Genomic DNA, 19,152 nt, shown 5'->3' with positions numbered 1-19,152 from the left:
AAAAAAATAGTTCAGGCAATAAAATCCTATTTTATTATTTTTCTTGAGTTACCACTGCAAGAATTTGTTTAAATCAGTTCTCTGAGTCTCCCACTGCACAAATGCTCAAAGTAGTCTTAAACTATTTATAGTTCAGAGATGTAATCTTTGAATAATGTCTCACTGGCGTTACATCAAGAGCCAAGTATCACGACATAAAAGGCAGCATTATCAGAGACAACTCAAGATCTCTCAGCAGTTTTAACCAAAATCAGCTGGATAGCAGCAGCAGACCAGTTCCTCCAGGTACCATCTTCACTGGGAATTTAAACGCACCAAGACACAACAGCCTTGGCAATAGGTAGCCCAGGCATTTTGCCTTTGTGCTTACCCCCATCATACGCCTATATCTGCTGCTGCCAGGGCAGAAGGTATAAAGGTACGTACTACTGAGACAACACAATACCACTGCCTGCAGGAGGGAGAAGGCAAGGGAGGAGCCACTGCTCTAGCAGCCTGCAGCCCCATGACAGCTCCCCCTCCTTCCAGAACTGAGGGGTCATGGCCAGAAGACAGTACCAAGTGGGCTGTGCATGCAAGAACCAATGCTATGGCTATCCATTACTGGCCAAAGGAGCTTTCTGGATCTCAGTTCTTTGAGGGAAGGAACAAAATCATCCTTCTAAGCAGTCTCTTACCTTGGGCAAATACCTGCTTTGCCTGTGTCAAAAGTTGGCCCTGAACATTGCTCTTTTTCCACTGCTCATCATGCAGTTGCATCTCATCACTCAATACTAAAGTCCCTCTTCCAAAAACATAGTGATTCCACCCCACTTCCTAGTGATCACTGTAGCACAATTTAAGGACCGCGTGGAGGGACACAAGCTCAACAATTAAGTGAGGAAACACAGTATACATTCAGAACAAATTGTGAGCCACAGGAGAAAATTTTATAAGTTTTTTATATGATTATTTCTGCCACTGTACTAGGCCTCTTCCAGTGCAGATTTGGATGACCTTGCCTCGCAGGAAGCTTTGCTAGGTACTGTAATCATGAATACAGTATCTGCACTGTCACTGTATCGTAGGTCTCCACTGTGCTAAATGCTGTTCCACAAGAGTATAAACAGCTTGAGAATGTGTGTTTTATTTTGGACTTCTGGTAATCTTTGAAACACTTTTATACTCAAATTTATGTAACTGTAACAATGCTCTGAGAATAGAGAAAAACAGCAGTTATTTTTAGAAACCGCCTAGGAGGATCCTTCACATCAAAACAACGTATTCATTCCCAGGATTAGACACCAGATGACATTATAGAATAAAACTGTTATTTTAGGACTGTCTGATCTTTTATTTATTTGAAAAGGCATAAAGAGGAGGCCTTTGCAGAAAAATAAAAGTGAGATAGAGGAATTAGTGAGTCACAACAGGGATGCAACTTCTCCGTGTTCCTTTGCACTGCCATTCTGCAGAGCAGAGCTGCTTTTCAGGCATATGCTGGAACAAAACAAATCAAGCACAATCACAATAATCTACCACAAGACTATTTCAAAAGGCAATGAAAGGATACTCCAAATACACCATCCTTTACCAGGCCTTATGTGCAAAAGTTACGGAACTTAAATAAAAATGAAAGATAAAATAATTTATCTTACAATTTCCTACCTGCCAACATTACCCATATTTTTAAATATAATTCTACCAGCAGTTAAATACCACCCATCAAAACAAGGTATGCATACATACTGAAAATTGAAAGAAGCCACAAATTAGCCTTTTAGATATTATTTTGAATAGGCAAGAGTCCTAATTAGAGATAGAAATACAGAGGTTTTAAGCAATAACTGAATTTATTAATAATTTAAGAAGAGAAAGTGTGGAGCACAGAGCAATTATACCTAACTCCACAAAATTAAAAGTAATCGTAGATTATACCTAGGTTTATAAGTAAAAAAAAATTTTAAAAATTCAGAAAAGCAATAGAACTTCAGAAAAGAACATGAAAAACATTAAACTTATTTTTATTCTGTTTGTTTATTAAAGAAAGCTCCTGAACAACAAGGAAACTTCAGAAGATCAAATCTGACTTTATGCACCACTGAGAAGCAGTGTTTTTCAGTATTGCCAGCAGGAAATATAAAGACAAAGACATAGGTACTATTTGTGGTCTACTAGCTCTGCTTCTTTTGGGGTACTGGACAGACGGGGGGAAAAGTAGACACCACAGAAAGAAGAATAATGATCTGGTCTGTTTACGGCACTGGTCTGCAGCTTAAGAAATGAACCCTATTCTTACCGTGTTATAGGACACAAAGATGCATCATGTGAATGCACAAGCAGATCAAATTAATTCTTTCTTAACTTGCAACTTCACGCTCCATTATTGCGATTTATATATAATGTTACTTTTGTTCTAGAGATACAGATTTTTAGTGTATTCTTAAGCGTTAAAGTTCATTATTGAAGTACTTGATCATCCTATAAATCTTCAATTACACTGCAACTACAATTTTGAAAAGGAATTTTGCAGGATTTAAACTGAAATAAGAGAAAACACTTTAGGATCCTATTTATCATCTTATCTTTTCACCACTTTCAGGGTGAGGATAATAGCAGCAGCAATAAACTCCAAGCTGTAATCGGGTCTATTACATAGTAACTAAAATTAAAACATAAACTAATCACATTTTAAGTCTCAAAATTTTGAAACATCTTCTGTGTTCAAAAACTATTCCCTTATCTAAAAATGAGAAATAGCCAGGAAGGGTTGGTTAGCAGCTGTATAAGAAAACTCTGAAGTTTTTCTCATTAATATTTAAAAATTCATAGAAGATTTTTGCTATATTTTATGAGAGCTTCCAGTGCCTTGTTCTTATCTTTACAAATAAGAATAAAATAGAATAAAAAATACATTTCTATTTGCAAACCAAGAAAACTCATTTGGAAATGAATGAATAGCACTTTCATTGTCATGGAAATGAAGCTACCCAATATACTGCATTAAACAAACTACTCCAAAATCATCATTATCATTTAGCAATCTTCAGGCTGAAGGTAGGACTAAATCATATGACACTGCCCTACTAAAAAGAAGCTTAGGGTATATTTTATTAGAGCAAATAAGCAGGACTTTGATTCACCCATTTAATCGCTCCACTGAGACATAGCACTTTCAGTACCAGTCTTCTCACCATTTGGATTTATTAGTTAACCAAGACACACACATACCGAGCTGTCGTCCCTTCTCTACTTCCATTCTAGGATTCCTTTTGTCAAGAAAATAGCCATAAATTAAGTTCTAGACTACAATGACAGGTAGACCTGAGGTCAATATCCAGATTAGTAGCCTTGAAGGACTGGGCAGTAATCTTAACATACCCTGTCCTGAGGAAATTTTTGTGATTACAGAAAAAAAACAGCAGTAAAGAAACCAACACATTTCATTCACAGTGTTTTTAAGTCAGTAAAGTCAACAATAAGTTATCAAAAATCACTATTGCTTTTACACCTGGTAAGCGAAATCAGACTTGAACAATACTGAAAAGAAAATGCAAGAGGCTCATGTCCACAGTTCATCTCAACAATATTGCTTCTTATGAATAATACATCTCATCACAATATCCTTCAAAAATCTGTACTATCAGTGACAATATTGATTTAGCAACATTAGTTATTATTCTATTATAAGCTGGAAACCTACCTTCTTTGTTCTTCTCCATGTTCACCCGAAGGGACTGTCAAACATTCATCCATGTGACCATGCAATAACCTCAGAACATCCCCTCCTATCAGATATCCTTGAATAAAGGGAGAAAATCAAGTGCATTTGTCTGAATGCAGCAACACGTAAAACTATAGTTCAAACTGTAATAAATACTATCAGTTTTATTTCATTTTTTTCTGTTGGTATTTTACTGTAAAAAGAGAGTCAGAAGAAGGGGAAGATAGCTTGTACCCTGGGGAGCCAGCTGAACATTGCCAAGCGAGAAAAGCTCCAAGTCAGCAAGTAGGAAAGGGTGGATCAGGAGAAAGAGAGCCACAGACAGGGGAGTGTACAGAGTAAGTGCAACTCGGAAAAAGACTGATGCAATGGAAACAAGGCAGCAAGTACTTCCCTCCCAGATTACAACAGAAAAAGTGGGAGACTCTTCTCTTCCATTTTACCTACTCCCTTTTTAACTTAAATCAAAATTTAAGTTAAGGATTCCAGTTTATATGCCAACAAAACAAAAATTGATTTAGTTAGTTACTTAACTTTAAAATCCTTTTTGGTGTCTTTGGAAGTTTTCTGTGAGAAAAACTTCTGGGAAGATCCCCTCAAAGCTCTGCTTGACTTAAGATTCCCAGCCTACAATCATGATTTATTTGAACTCCAAAGGGAAACTCCTGTACTGCCTATACTACCACTGCCTGCAGGTTCAAAGCCAAATACTTGGTACAGGTACAGATATGTACTTATTAATTAATTAATTCACTTATTAATCTGTTTTTAATGGGAAGTTTTGATTAAGAGAGGGTATTGTAGTGTAGTTATTCCTATACACGAACATTTTGTTTATGAAGATGACAAAGCATTTTGCAGATACTAACAAAATTAGCTTTATTTTCCTCTTCCCCCTTTTTGAGGTAATTTTCTCCCGTTTGGCTACAGTTTTACTGAGGCATATAGAGTAAGGTCTTACACACTAAGTGTCCGATCCACTCTCCTTTCACAACAAGACAACTTTGATTACAGGAGTATTTGCCAGTTTTGCTAGAATAAGGCCTTTGCTCTAATTCCTTCTGACACCACCAAGAATCTAGAAAGTATCTAGAAAAGTATCTAGAAAAGTATCTAGAAAAAGATACTGTTTAACAAAGATAATGTCTATACCTGAGAAAAGTGAAAATGGAAAGGCATAGCAACAAAAACCCAAGCAAATACGCAGGGAAATGCACAGCTGCTAAAATCATATTACATCATTTTCACATTATTTCCTGTTGGTATGAGTGCATAACATGACACTATACTCTTATCATTGTGGACTTCTGCTTCCCAAACAGCCAGGCAGGTCTCATTAGCAAGGGTCACCAACCAGAGATATGTGGCACAGCATAAATCTGGGTCTAAGCTAATAAACTGTACTGGCATGCCACTGGAAATACTGGGAATAAATGTACTGGGAATAAACTGTACATGAATGCCACACCAGAGATGCCAGCAGTGGGAGGACAAGGAGAATGAAGTTTATAGGAAGAGGCAACAGGTTGGAGAGGAGAAGGTTTTCTCCTCTCATCAACAGAAAGGTTTTCTCCATAAAGTTTAGGAAATTGTTAAGCAATGCACTAGCATTTTTTTAAATAACAGATTGCAATAGAAACCATGTCAGACAATCTGTATGTGCAGAATGATTCTCATGGTCTAAAAACACAGTGAGTATGTAGAAAGGAGGTGTTGGCAATGCTGTCCCTGAAAGCTGAATAAGCAAAGCTGCAAGAGTATTCCACTACTGTGTTTTAAAATATGCCAGATAAAAAGAACTGATGTGAAATTTCAGTGTATTGCCTTTTCGAAAAATAGTACCCAAAAATCCCAGGCAGTAAGAAAGAAAGGACCTGCAGCTTTAACCTTCTTATGGTTCTACTATAAAAGCTACTCAAAACAGTGATTCTGTAGGAAATTAGAAATCATTAGTCTTTACATCCTGACAAACTTTTCTGAAAAGATGAGGTTTTTTCGTCTCTGTGGAACCAGCATGGCATAAATTCAGGGATCCTTGTCCTTTCATGTCAGAAGTTGCATTAAAAAAAACCTTTCTAATTCCTAAATAAAATTTAAAAAAAAAAAAGTTGTTCTAGCCTGTCTCTTTCTGTCTTTCTCCTCCCTTTATTTTTCTTCCCAACAAAACCATTCCCACACTTAACTTCTTGGATTTCACATCCTGCTTCCAGTCCTCTTGCACAACATTTTTTACTCAGTCTCAGGAACATGCAACCACAACTGCATACATCATCAGAATAATCTGAGATAATTTAAACCAGGACCAAAAGCCATTTAAAAAAAAAAATTTATTAACATTATCATACCTTTAGCAAAATGAGATTTGAATGAGCTGGTCAGTATTCAGAAGAAAAATATGTAGAAAACCATCAGTGTCCCTTTCAGTGTAATTTTCCCTCTCTCTTTTCAGAACATGTATATATTTATTTACTGGGTGGAATGTTTACATAAGAGAAACCCACTCCCATACCTCAGCCACGCTTGGCAGAATAATCTGATTTTTCATGTATTTCACTTACAACCAGTCTTTCAGTAATTAAAGTTGAGTCAATCTTACCTTGGGCAACTTCACTTCCTGAACTGATTGGTGCTACACTCCAGAGCGTCTGCTGGAAGGCTGCATCAACATGTAAGCTACCATTGCCATAAGAGAGATGCTAAAACCAGGAAAGAGAGAGGCTTTTACTTGGGATTAATTAAAAATCTCATTACAGTATACAATAATAATATCAAACGTTCTCTTGGCTCTTTTGTACATAAATTAGGACATGGTATAGTGGTGATCTTGGTAGTGTTAGGTTTACGGTTGGACTCGATGATCTTAAAGGTCTTTTCCAACCTATACGATTCTGTGAAATTGTTCATATTGACTGAATGAGTAAACACAAAATCAGACCTGGGTACTCTTCGAGGGACATTAGAAATAAAGCTAGAATAATAACAACATATTTGCCTCAGAGAGACATACCTAAATGGCACAGAATGGTCACCTGTTTGGGGTCTTAGACCATAGCAAACGCTCTGAAGAACTGGTTATTAAATGCTGCGGGGAGGGGGGGGCCCTTACATTGGTGTTCTTCCTTCTATATGCAATGGGATTTTCCACAAAGTTTGAATACTGGGATGGGACATTAATCTGTATTTCAGGTGTAACTCACTACTTAATTATTTCTTATGGGCCACTGGCTTCCTAAAACTGCCACCAGATCAAAGAAATCAAGTAATCAATGTGTGTAAGGCATGTAAGGGAGTTCCCAAAATATATTCTTGTATGACGTTTTCATGATCCAAGCAAATCTGAAACTATCTTTCCCTGAAAGGCTCACTTCCTGCCTAAGCATTCAATGGGTGCTCATTTTTTACTGAGTTATTGCCTATCTTCTGCCAAAGAGCAGGTCTTTCCGGTGAGTGCCACAAATGTTTTCTCTTCTCAGAATTCTTCGTGTGTGTGTGTGCGCGAGCACACACACACGCACATGTGTTTTCCAACTAGTTCAGTGGCATTATCATCTCAGAAATTCTAATCTCAAGGTATATTATATATCTCATCCATGCAAAAGCCTTTGTCCCATACTATCAGTCAGTTCCACTGATATACTGTTAAGTACCAAACAACATAAGATTATACAATTATAAGATTATAGAACCAAGCATTCTATAAATAAGCAGCTACTTTGAAGTATACTGTTTATCCTACCAGGTAATAGCTTTTCAAGTGCAGTAACATTTAGACACTTTTATCAAAACTTTATTTTAAACTACTGGACAGTAACTGTGTTTATACAGTAGTATTGGTCTCTGTTTCTGTATGTCGTGACCAACATTAACACCTTTTGGGTAAAGTTATTAACCATACAGAGGAGAAAAATGGCAATGGAGGTCAGAAGGGGGTAGATTCCCAACAACATGTGCAGAGTCCTTCTGTCTTCCTGCCTGCACAGCTTCTCGCTGTACAGTGGTACAAGAAATAGCACATCAGCTCATTTAGATGGCTCCCATAACAGCCAGTGACATACAAAGTAAGAGATCTCACAAAAGCCATTTTTTCCACTGCGCCAGTGTCATTCAGCACATGTAATGGAGGATGTTCAACGAACAAACCACCACTTCACTTCTTACTTTCCCCTTACTGCAATTACATAACTTAGTCAATGGCAGACCAGGCTGAGAAATTACAATCCCCAGCACACCTCCAGTCCCAGTTCTGCCCTCTTGCCCTTAATTATAGTTAGGTTTTCTCTGAGATCACTACACAGGTTCCAGTTAGGGACAATGAGCAATTCAACCAGCACAACGAAGCAGGAATATTACTTTTTGTGGAAAACGCATCATTCAGGGTGGGGAAAAGAGGAAGAGGATAATAAATCTGTCATTTAGATCTGCCATCACCAGAGCACTCCTTGCAACTGTGTGCTTTGTACACGTTAATGAACTTATTTTCACACACAATGGTATCAACTGAATTAGCGTTCCATTTTATAGATAGGACTCTGAACAAAAATACATCGCTGACATCTCTCGTCAGAGCACCTGTTATTTTTATCCATTCATTTGACTCCAGTTGCAGCTCTGATTATAACCCAGATGTCTCAAGCCGAGTCATCAGAGAATTAAAGCTTTAAAAAGTATGGTTTAAATGACCTAATACAACACATGACCACCAAAGCAGAGAAATATCTCTGCAAATCTCTTCTTTCCTTCACTTCCCTAGATTGCTTGCTGCATCCTTCAACTTACAATTGAAGGCAGGAGTCTTGGCAACTACAGTTCCATATGCTATGGTGTTCATCCCCTGGACACCATCCATAGCAAACAATAAAATGAAGCTTTGACCATGTACAGGAGGTAGCCTGTCAACGGATATTCAAGGATTCAATTACATCGAATGCATAGGAAAAAAACCCTAACAGATTAGAGATGCCAGTCTTAATCCTGGCATTGCCTAACTTTTCAGTGCTATACTTCACAACCTCAATGGTGTTTTAAAGCAATCTGCTGCCTGTTTGTAACTTATTTGGAGCTTATCTGCTTGGTTTGGTACTTTCAGCACAATAAAACTGTCAAAACGAAACACAAATTCCATAACGCAACATCCAGGATGTGGACATGACACTCACACTGACGTTGAGTAGCCTCTGCACCTAATACACAGATCTTTGTTAGCTGGCATAACAGAGTATCTGGCAGAAGTAGCAGGTTGCCATCATCAATGAGAACCACATGTGTAGCACACGCCTTTCAGGTATGCAGTAACAACATTTGCAAAGCAGAAATATGTTAGGTTCAGGAGTCCTGCTTCAGTCCTTCAGGAGTCTGTTCTAATCCTGGTATGGGTCTTCACCGTTATAGACAGGTCCTTCAGCCTTCTGTCTCATCCAAATATCTTTTCTGCACTGGTGTCCAGGCTCAACGAAAAAGCTAGATTTATCTTCTCTACTGATAGAGTAATAATCTCCTAAACCAGCATTTAACCTGCCATAGGTTTTTAATCACTTTTCAGAATTAAATTATGCTACTTTATGAATACAAGTTAACACTATAGTCTAGAGGCAGCTTCTCAAGGATAAACTCCAAGACTCAAATCTCCCAGACTGCTACAGGTTTCCCAACTAAACCTACCATCATGTTATAAACTCTGTACTGCTCTGCAGAAAAGTAACACAATCACATCTCTGTTTCCAGGTCTTCAAGAAGAACACAGTGTATTCAAGCTCACCAGAGAGCTTAGGAATCAGATAGTAATTTCCACAAGAACTCTTCAGCAGTGATTGCAGCAGCATAGCTGTGTTTACAACAGCTCTAAATAACTAGATGATGTATTTTAAATTTCACAGTCTGCCTCAAAGTTTCTGTTCTCCAAAACATGCATATGTGCAAAGAAAAAAACATAAAGAAAGCAAAACTTTTCCTTCAGGCTTCTTCTTGGCTAAGGTGTGTCAATACTGACATCTCATCTAGGAGCATTTATTTCTATGTGCAGTTTACATTATGATATCTCTGCCTTCAATCTTGGGCCATTCCAAATAGCAAGAATAGCAAAAGAAAAATAATAAAGAAAGTTTATTTTCTGGTACATTTTGAGAACTGCGTACAAGGCAGAGCAATTCCCAGAATGCTTAAGTAGCGTACACAAGAAGAGCATCAACCACTCTGCTTCAAAAGTTAGTACCAGCTGGTACAGAGATGGAGGCTACAGACATGATCCAATTTAATCTATTTCTCTTTTGTACATGGAGATTCTGACAGCCCTTGCTATTTCCCCTTTCTCTCTAACTGTCTTAAAATTACTACAATGATCAGGACAGAGAGCAGTTTCAAACCATTTAGGCACTTATCCTCAATGACCCAAGAACCTGTGAGATGTTCCAAGTCTTGAACAGACACCATTCCCACGACAGGTACGCATCAGGGTGAGGGGGAGCACTTCATATGTTTCACTACTTTTACTTAGTCAGTCTGAGACCAGGCAAAGCAAAACTGGAAGATGTCCACACTGGAGATATTTCTACCTCGGGAAAGAAGTCAAAAAGTACGTACCTGTATCTATAACTTAAAACAAACAAACAAACAAACAAAAAAACCCAAACACAAAACTATACTCTCTTTCTTTTTTTTTTTTTAAATTAGGAAGGAAAAAACATTTTGCATCCAAAAAATGAAAATTCAGATGCATGGCAGGAAAGTATAAGGACCCTCAGAGGGTAGGTGGGGTAGTCTGCATCCCCCTCTTTATATTAGCTCTCCTTCTGTGCTATAACCACAAAAAGCCTGAAACATCAGCTACTATGCTTCCAAATGATTATCACTTAGTATGATTAGACACAAGAGCTTTCATTAACAAAATATTAATTTTACAGAAGTATTCAAAAATTAGGAAATGTCAAACACAGTAGGCTATGGAAAAAGAGTGGCTTCTGGGGAATGCATCATATTACAGTCTTCAATGGTATGATCCTGTACAATTTTTTTCACAAGTGCTGCCTCGTATATACAGGATAAAGGAGTTCATGAACAGCTGCTCAGTGCTTTGTTTTCTCCTCAATCTTCAGTCTGCAGCCTCATGCTTTATTCAGTATAGTCAATTCTTCAAAGCTTTGAAAAGAGAATTATTAATTTCTTCATAGGGTTTTTTCTTGCTACCAACAATTACAGCATGTCACAAAACACAACAAATATTAATGAATTCATTTTCTCAAAACCCCAAAGGAGTAGCATTATAGCCCGTTTTCCAATGCGGAGTGGAGGTACATAGATTACACTAGGAAATCTTAATTAATCTAGGACGCCCAAGTTGAGGTGACAAGGACCTGTTTAATGCCCACTGCAGACTGCATTATATACAGTTTTAATGTTCAAGGCACATCTTCCATTCACCTCAGTTGCAGGTATCAAGACTGAGCAACTCTGGGACCTCAACCTCTAGCAGAAGGAGGAGACTTCAGAGCCACAACTCAGGTAAAGAATATTCCTGCTAAGGAATCAAGAGTTAGTGACCACTTGAAAGCAAGCCTGGTATAAAAGATGATCTGCTCAGCAAATTCCATAGCAGAGTCTGGTACAGAATCTAATTCTCCAGGAAAATAATTAACTAACCATCATACCACCAATCCTCCACCTGCAATTCCCAGCTTGAAATTTCATTTTCAAAGTTGCTTCATTCTACAGCCTCTCTGCTGCTAAGCCCTGACACATCCGTCAAACTTTTATCAGCACTGAGATAGTGTTCCATAAAAAGTCAGTGTGACTGTATATTTAAAAGATTTTATAAAATATATCAGTGACATAATTTTCGCATTTTCTAATGCCTGTGGTTTTTCAAAATCTAAGAAAATTAATTTTTGTGGTATAATTTACATGTAATTTTCCTATATTTTAAAAAAAAAGGGGATCAAAAAACCCCCCACAGTTACAGTAGGTGGCATCACACTGACATCCACATGAACCACAGGTAGAGACAGAAACTTTAAAACCACTTTTCAGACATCTGCCACCTAAACTAACACAGGAGTAGTCTGTCAGCATACCACGGGTGACTGCTGTGCCTTAATACAATGGGTTTCCTAGATAGTTGCTGATAGCCGTTATCTAGCCTAATTGCTCCAGGCCTCTCCCACTCTCTTTTCCTCTCCAAATCTTCATCCCAGTCCCCTATCTCTCACCTAGCCAATACAGCTTCCCAAAACAGTTACAGCCTACCTTATCACCCAGAATTAGGACCTCCTTCTGCTTCAAAATGTTCTCCTCAGACCTACAAAGCCTCAGCATGGCCTTTTGGTTTTTTTTCTTGGTCAACCTCTTCTTTCCCATGTCAGCCAGCATTAGACTTGTCTCCAGAAGCTCACCACAACTCCTGCCCCTCAATTCTTTTCTCATTTCTTGGCCCCAGACTTTCCCCTCTCTGGATCTTTGTCCAGCAGTTCTGTACTCCCCAGCCAGCCCACTCCTTCTCTACAGATCTTTCTTGTCGTCCTTCATTCCCAGTCCCACTCCACTGGTTCTTCTTTCAATTCTCCCTGCCAAAATGGCACAGGTTTTCTGCCCCAAATTTCTAACACAAATTTAACCAGCAGGTGCCCACTCCTCCCTTGTCACCAGCTTCTTGCCCCAGATGATTCGTTAGTCCCTTACTGCCTGCCTGCCTTCAGCTGCCAATCTTCTCAGCCAGTCATCAAGTCCCACTCAGTTTCCCTCCTTCCCACTTCAGTCCCAGGCTCCTGTCCCTGCTACATCACCTGCCTTTTGTTCCTTCTACTTTCTCATAGCTTCCTCCTCCACATATCTTAAATGACAGCAGATCGCCGACAGCACATAAGACACTGAGTTCTCAGCTGTCAATACAGTGCCTGACTTCATCCCTGCCTTGAGCCACCCATTACAAGGAATATCTCGTTCCACCAGGGTTGGGGTGTATTTAATTATTCGCTGTAGAGGGATTTTAAACAGTTCTTTAGCACACAGGAAGCGCAAGAGGTCTAGCTCATGCAAAATAGACAGTCATCACTTTTAGCTACTATAAGAAAATTTAAAAAATCTTCCCTGGGCATGACCAAGCTGCGTTATTTCAGGAGAATGCTTCTTTACTAAGTTTAAGCAAGGATAGGCTTGTTACCTTTCTTTTCTTTTTTTTCTTTTTTTAAAGTTAGTGAAAAGTACACTTGTGATATCAAGAACACTCCTAATTTCCTGTATTTGTTATAAAGCGTGGGATGCTCAACATTTTCAAGAAAACAAGATTAATTTTCTTAATGATGTGAAAAATTTTTTTTCTTCCCTGTCTTCAAGCTCAGTGATGTCTCACCTCTTCTGGATGAACTAAAAAAAAAAAATTATGTCAGACTGATTAAAAAACCAAAACAAATAAACAAAAAAAACCCCAACACAGAAATAGATGCTACTATTTCTAATAAGTATTTTTTTACATTACAAGCACTTGATTATAAGTACTTGGAAGCAGGATTTTATAAGGCAGAGCAGCTTGACAACCTTAATTATCGGGAAGATCTACCAGCCTCCACAATAAAATTTCAAATTGTATAAAGACTCCATGGGAACTGCATTATGATCAGTGTAACAGAGCAGCTCAACACTACCTTGGTTCCACTAATTTCAGGTTTGTTTATGCAGATTCAAATTATTTTTAAGAAAAACCTTTTTCACTATTTTTCAACAAAAAATAAAGGATGGAATTGTGAACTTACACAGAAGACAGCAAAGTCCAATACTGAGTTTCATACTCTTAGAAAAAAAAAAATGAAAGGGGGACAGAATAAAATTTTAAAAATTAACTAAAAAAAAAAAAATCACACAATGCCATGTTCCCTGGTACTGTACTATTGCACCAAAAAATGCTACAGATATTTAGAAGCTGTCCCAAGGATCTGATAATAAATAAGAGAATTAAAACTAAGAGCTGAAAATAAACAATGTATTTGATGCAAGAGGATGCAGAGGGAGTGCCTTTCCAATACTCAGGAATCGGTCCTCCTGTCCAGGACAAATGACAGATATTAGCTCCACCTTTCAAATAATTTGATCTAATTTGGATGATATTATTTTTGAAAGGGAACTCTGTCATCAGTTAACCATGATAAAAATCTTCAAGGAAAAGCTTACACTTCAAAGGAAAGTTTCCAATTAGTTTCATATTAGTTTCCAGTATTCAAAAAAAAAAAAAAAAGTAATTTAAGTCAAAGAAATAAATCTCAAGGTTTGTTCACAGATTTGCATAATGCAGCTGCAGATCAGCATAACAGTCAGGACAGCAACTCAGCAGCTATGTATATATCACAGTGCAGAAATTGTTGCATTATACTGAAATCTGTGCACTGTAGATTCAAAGCTGGGGTTTTTTTCCTCTTTCCTGACTTCTTAGCCAGAATAACACTGACCTCATTGATACTAATTTTCATTTTTATCTTCATTTATGCATTTTGTATTTCAACTTCATGTCTAAGATCTTTTTTCTTGAATTATTTTTAAAAGACTAAGTTACCCAGAGGCTTCATGAATTTCAAAGAAATTACAATTAATTGAATTTCTAAACTATTGAAAATTGGCAATTTTGAAAGCAATCACGGTATATAATTAACGATAGGCACAGGCAAACCTCCGTGCAGGGGTACATGCTAATATGTACTAGATGGGGAAACATGCTGGAAATATTACATCTGTTCATCAGCCTGCACTGCTTCAAGAAAGGAAACAGAGCAACTCGGGCTTGAACTTAAATGGTGGCAATATTTACAGCTTTTTGCCCTATGCTAAGAGGGTTCAGCAGAGCCAAGTTTCCTCCCTGAAGGATCTGGCAATAGCGCAGCTCGCGCGTTATATAATGCCACAAGCACTTACGTAAGTGCTTTTCCTCAGAAATGCTACACAGAAAAATAAGCATCGAAAATCCTATTGTATAGGTAGGGATAATGAGAGTCAGAGCAACCGAATGACTTGCCCAGGGACATTGCTGTGAGTCACCAAACAGCCAAAATCCATATCTGTGGACCTTGAGCTTACTATTTCAACACTAATCTTCCTATCAGTTTAGCACTTGTTCACTGCAATTAAAAAGATGACTCTTCAGGGCAAAAAAATAAAGTCAATCATCCCAAAATCTTTTTTTGATGGAAAGCAGGGAAGGGGAATTATAGGAAAGTCCTGACATTTTCTTAATAACTTAATAGTGGTTGACAACCAAATTAAGTCTAAACACTAATCTACTGACTACACTGAGATCATGAAGTCACAAAGTCAACGGGGAAAAAAAAAATTAAGTAATTAAGCTGCACTCAGACAACTGGAAGACTAACCTATGAAGCTGACATAGTTCTGCTCACATAGTTCTGCTCTCCCCTTGTATTATACAAATTAAACTAAGTTCTGACTACCTTTTGCAAAAGCCATGCCCTGTGAATGAATTCTACTCACCTGTTATTTCTACATACACATCTTTGCCCCAGGATTGTTAACCTGTTTGTCTTAATTTGGACATAATTAGCAAGTTTCTTGAAAACATAGAGCAATATTGCAATATAAAAAGGTGACATTCGAACCCTACTCCTAACAGCATATACACATAGAACATTTGATAGAAAACTTACCTTTTCCTAAGGTTTTAACTGTAAGCACACAACGCACAGAAACCCAACTCTCAGCATCCTGCTGAACGTCACTCTGTCAAGGGATCTCTGAGGAGCACCTCACCCTTAGAAAAAGCGTTCCGCAAATGGATTCAATAGGGCCTATTTGGTCTCACTATCCAAGTGGATTCATAAAAATAATTTCATCTCTCCACAGTCCTAATTACGGTAAAAGGTATCAGTTGCTACTTTCCTTTAAGTGTTGTAGAAAAGGGGGACTATAACATGACACTGCACTCAGAATGATAATGCTCTGATTATTCTCAAAGGTACATCCTTTGAAGTTATTTTGTAGGTGGCCTAATGGATTAAGACTAACCATTTAAGATGGAGAGACAGCTTTCATGAAAAATATTCACTCATTAGTAACTGGCTAGTTCAGTCTTTATCAACTGTTGGAATTTTCATAAAAGTATCATTGCTTTATTTACAGTGCTAATATAACTACTGGGTAGGTAGCAAAAACACAAATATTTTTATGATTGTGAAGCTATGTAGTTCCCCAGCTCTTAATTTAGTCTGGAAAAACATCTGTTCATAAAAATGTGGGGGTGAGTGCATGTAAGAGCAAAATTAATTTGCTGAATCTTTGCTCCTTCTTACTATCAAACCAGAACTGAATAACTGAAATAGGTCCAATAACTATTCATTAAACTCTAGCTCTAAACCATTTTAAGACTATAATACAGAGATTAAAATATCAAGAACATAGATTTGTGTCATTTCTCTCTACACTGAAAATATAATTTATTTTGAGTTTATTGATATTTTGCATGGAAGACACAGTATACGCATTAACACCATGTTGTTGAGGAAAATCAGTCTCTGCAGTCAGCATCATGTCTCTTGCTGTATAAAAGTACATATGACAGCCTTGAGAATCAACAGTTGAGGCACAAACACTAAATAATATAAAAGGCTGACCTGATTTACTAATTAGAGGGCAGAAAGTATGAGTTCAGGCATATACCTACACAAACACACAATTTGGGGCAAAATTCAACTTCAGCAACCCAATTCAGCAATTCAGTGACTTTCAAAAACATTCAATGTCTTTAAATAAAACCTTTTCATGAATTAGATTTCTCATTAATTTTGTCCACAATAAGTTGCTTTTCCAGTAAGTCTGATTACAATTCTCATAAAAGTAGTTATTAAAAATAATTTTAAAATGTGAGGATGATCATAAAGTTGTCAGAATTTCTACTTACAAAAATAACTCATTAAATGAGTTACTGAGCTTCTAATTAGAAGTTACAATTACATTCTAATAATTGTATTCTCATTTTTCTATGTGTTTCCAAAAGAAGGGAGAACATTTTCAGTTTTGTCAAAAAGAAATAAAACATTATTTTTAAGTCTTATTAAACTACTCACTTCTTTTTCTAAATACTCTAAAAAACTTTCAGAAATAATGTTTCATAGCATAAAAAAAGTGAATAATGTAGAATAAACTTTAATGCTCTACGCAGATCTGAGACAGTCCTCTTGTCAAAGCTAAAAACACTTCCTCTTTAAAGATCCTTTTTTTAGTTGTAGCTACATTTGCCGAATCACTCGGGCTGATTTTACAGAAGCTTCCAGCAGACTGATTTTCTTCTTATTTTCATCTTTTTTTTCCCAGATAGAATAGTTCAGGTGCTTGCAACACCAAGAATACAGAATTCATCTTGAAGTGTTGAAGAGTTTCATTACAGAACAACTGGGAGATACTTTGATGAGGAATACAGTTATTTAAACCAGTGATAAAATGCAGCTGCCACAGAAAGGTTTAAAATATTTCAATTATATTTAATTATTAAGTATTTTAATTATATTTAATTATGACATGTCAGTAGCTGTACATATTGCACTGTACATAATCCTAAGAAAATATGAACATTTAAACCCCACAAAATGCTATCTACCTAAGGTAAATATGCCAAAATTTTCGTACACATTTTTAATTAATATATGATAGTGCTGTTAACCTCTGAACACTCACAGGGACTCTAAACACCTCAATTATGCAAGTTGGACAGATTTCTTTTTTCTGTATTTTCTTTTTTTCTTCATTAGTAAATTTCTCAACTTCTTTTCCATTATTGAAATGAACACAAATTAGATTAGTCACATATCAATGTCACACATTCCAGACCTTCAGTGTCTTGGTTTTCAAAATGGTATCAAATACCAGTTTAAACACCTTAAGCTATACTTTTGTGGAGGTGGAAACGTGAACCAGACTTTAGTATAAGACTTTTATTAAGTGTTTTTTCTGTAGAGGAAGCACTGTACAAATATTCTTACAGAACTTACCAAATATCTTTCTGAAGAGACACTGACTAAAATAAGATCATCTCCAACACGCACTTTTTCTCCTTCTGATCGTTGCTTGGAAGCAGGATGGATGGTCCACCAGCATGCCTCACCTATATCATTATCGAGTAATAGCAGAGAAAGAAATTAGAAAGAAAATGCCCAACATTATTGCCATTACTTTCACATTTATCTCAGTCCTAAAGTTCTGACACCAGAAGTGGGTGTCTAATTCCCTGGAATAGTTCTAAGTGTTAAAGTCACAAATTTTGTTACCATGATAAGTCTTGCTTTCAGATATACTTCTTGACTGTAAAACATGCTTTTCAGAAAAAAATCTCTTTGATCCTGGAACTGTTCAATTGTTGCTGTTATCACTGTTATTACTCCTAGCCAGAGCAAGGCTTTAAAAAACAAGCATTCTTATTACTTCTAATTAAACAATTAGACCAAACTGATGGCATTGTAAGAAGCTATATCCATCTTAAAAATACAAATAAATCCAAGTCACCAGCAATTTTAAAACTTTCATAGAATCTTAATTTAAAATAATAAAAGTTTAAAAAATTTTCAGCAGAAGGCTTCTACAAGAACAGCAACTTGCGAATATTCCTTTACTTATATTCAATATTATAAATTTATATTTAAATATCAATAGACATGTTTATCTCAGAGAAATTACATCATCTATTAGAAAATGTAAAGATAAGATACTGAATGTGTAAAACAGAAAAATATTAAGTTTTGTTTCTTTAGTCTTTAAAATACTCTTAATTTTTACGTGATTTATATGTATTTATAGGTCTCTTCTGATTTTTAGACTGAAAGTATTCTTCATTACATAGTCTTTAAAACTAGTGTTTACCTGTTGTGTCCTCTTGCAATCCGACATCAAATGCCAGCTTATCCATTGAAGATCGAGATGTAGAAAGACAGCATAGATACTATCAAAAGAAAAAAGCATGCATTACTAGTTCTGCTCACGTCTGATAATCCACTGAAATATAAAAAGCCACCAATCTACTAACACAGGATTAACTATTCTTAAATTATCCCCACTGGTTACTATCAAGAACATATATGCCTGATAAACTGAATGGCACTCAAGGAGACTTGGCAAAGATATATGCTCTAAAATAACCTCTCAGCCTACTCAGGTTATCTTTCCACTGAGACGGGAATGATGAGAGTGGAAATAAAGAAGCTGGTTGCAACAAAGTTCAGCTCCATGAAGCTTCACTTGTAGTTAAGGAGTTTGGAACCCGTATAATTCATCAGGGAACTGAAGACTAAGGCTTCTGTCCAAAATATGTGCAAGAAGGAATTTCCTTTTCAACTCAGTGTCTAACTTATATTCAGGTTGCCAGCCAGATGCCAGCTGTGGATTCAGTCACAGCTTATGCAATATGCAATATCCAAGGGAAAAGAAATGAGAAATCACCAACTCAAAACAGCCTGACAGAGAACTCATCACTATGG

The 19,152-nt window shown here is 36.8% G+C and overlaps 1 protein-coding gene across 1 annotated transcript in view; it reads right to left on the bottom strand.

The window, feature by feature from the left end:
* The window catches only part of RYR2 (ryanodine receptor 2), a 437,742-nt gene that overhangs the window by 247,123 nt on the left and 171,467 nt on the right, over positions 1 to 19,152 (bottom strand). Inside the window, exons 8-11 of the mRNA XM_072857729.1 lie at positions 18,539 to 18,617; positions 17,674 to 17,786; positions 6,300 to 6,399; positions 3,683 to 3,779 (exon numbers count right to left, since the gene is read on the bottom strand). Of these exons, the coding sequence (XP_072713830.1) occupies positions 3,683 to 3,779; positions 6,300 to 6,399; positions 17,674 to 17,786; positions 18,539 to 18,617 (389 nt within the window). The remainder of the gene's footprint in view (positions 1 to 3,682; positions 3,780 to 6,299; positions 6,400 to 17,673; positions 17,787 to 18,538; positions 18,618 to 19,152) is intronic.

Source organism: Ciconia boyciana, chromosome 3 (genome assembly GCF_034638445.1).
Source record: "Ciconia boyciana chromosome 3, ASM3463844v1, whole genome shotgun sequence".
Lineage (NCBI taxonomy): Eukaryota > Metazoa > Chordata > Aves > Ciconiiformes > Ciconiidae > Ciconia > Ciconia boyciana.
Note: the sequence above shows the minus strand (reverse complement) of the source record. Positions and strands in the feature narration are given on the sequence as shown.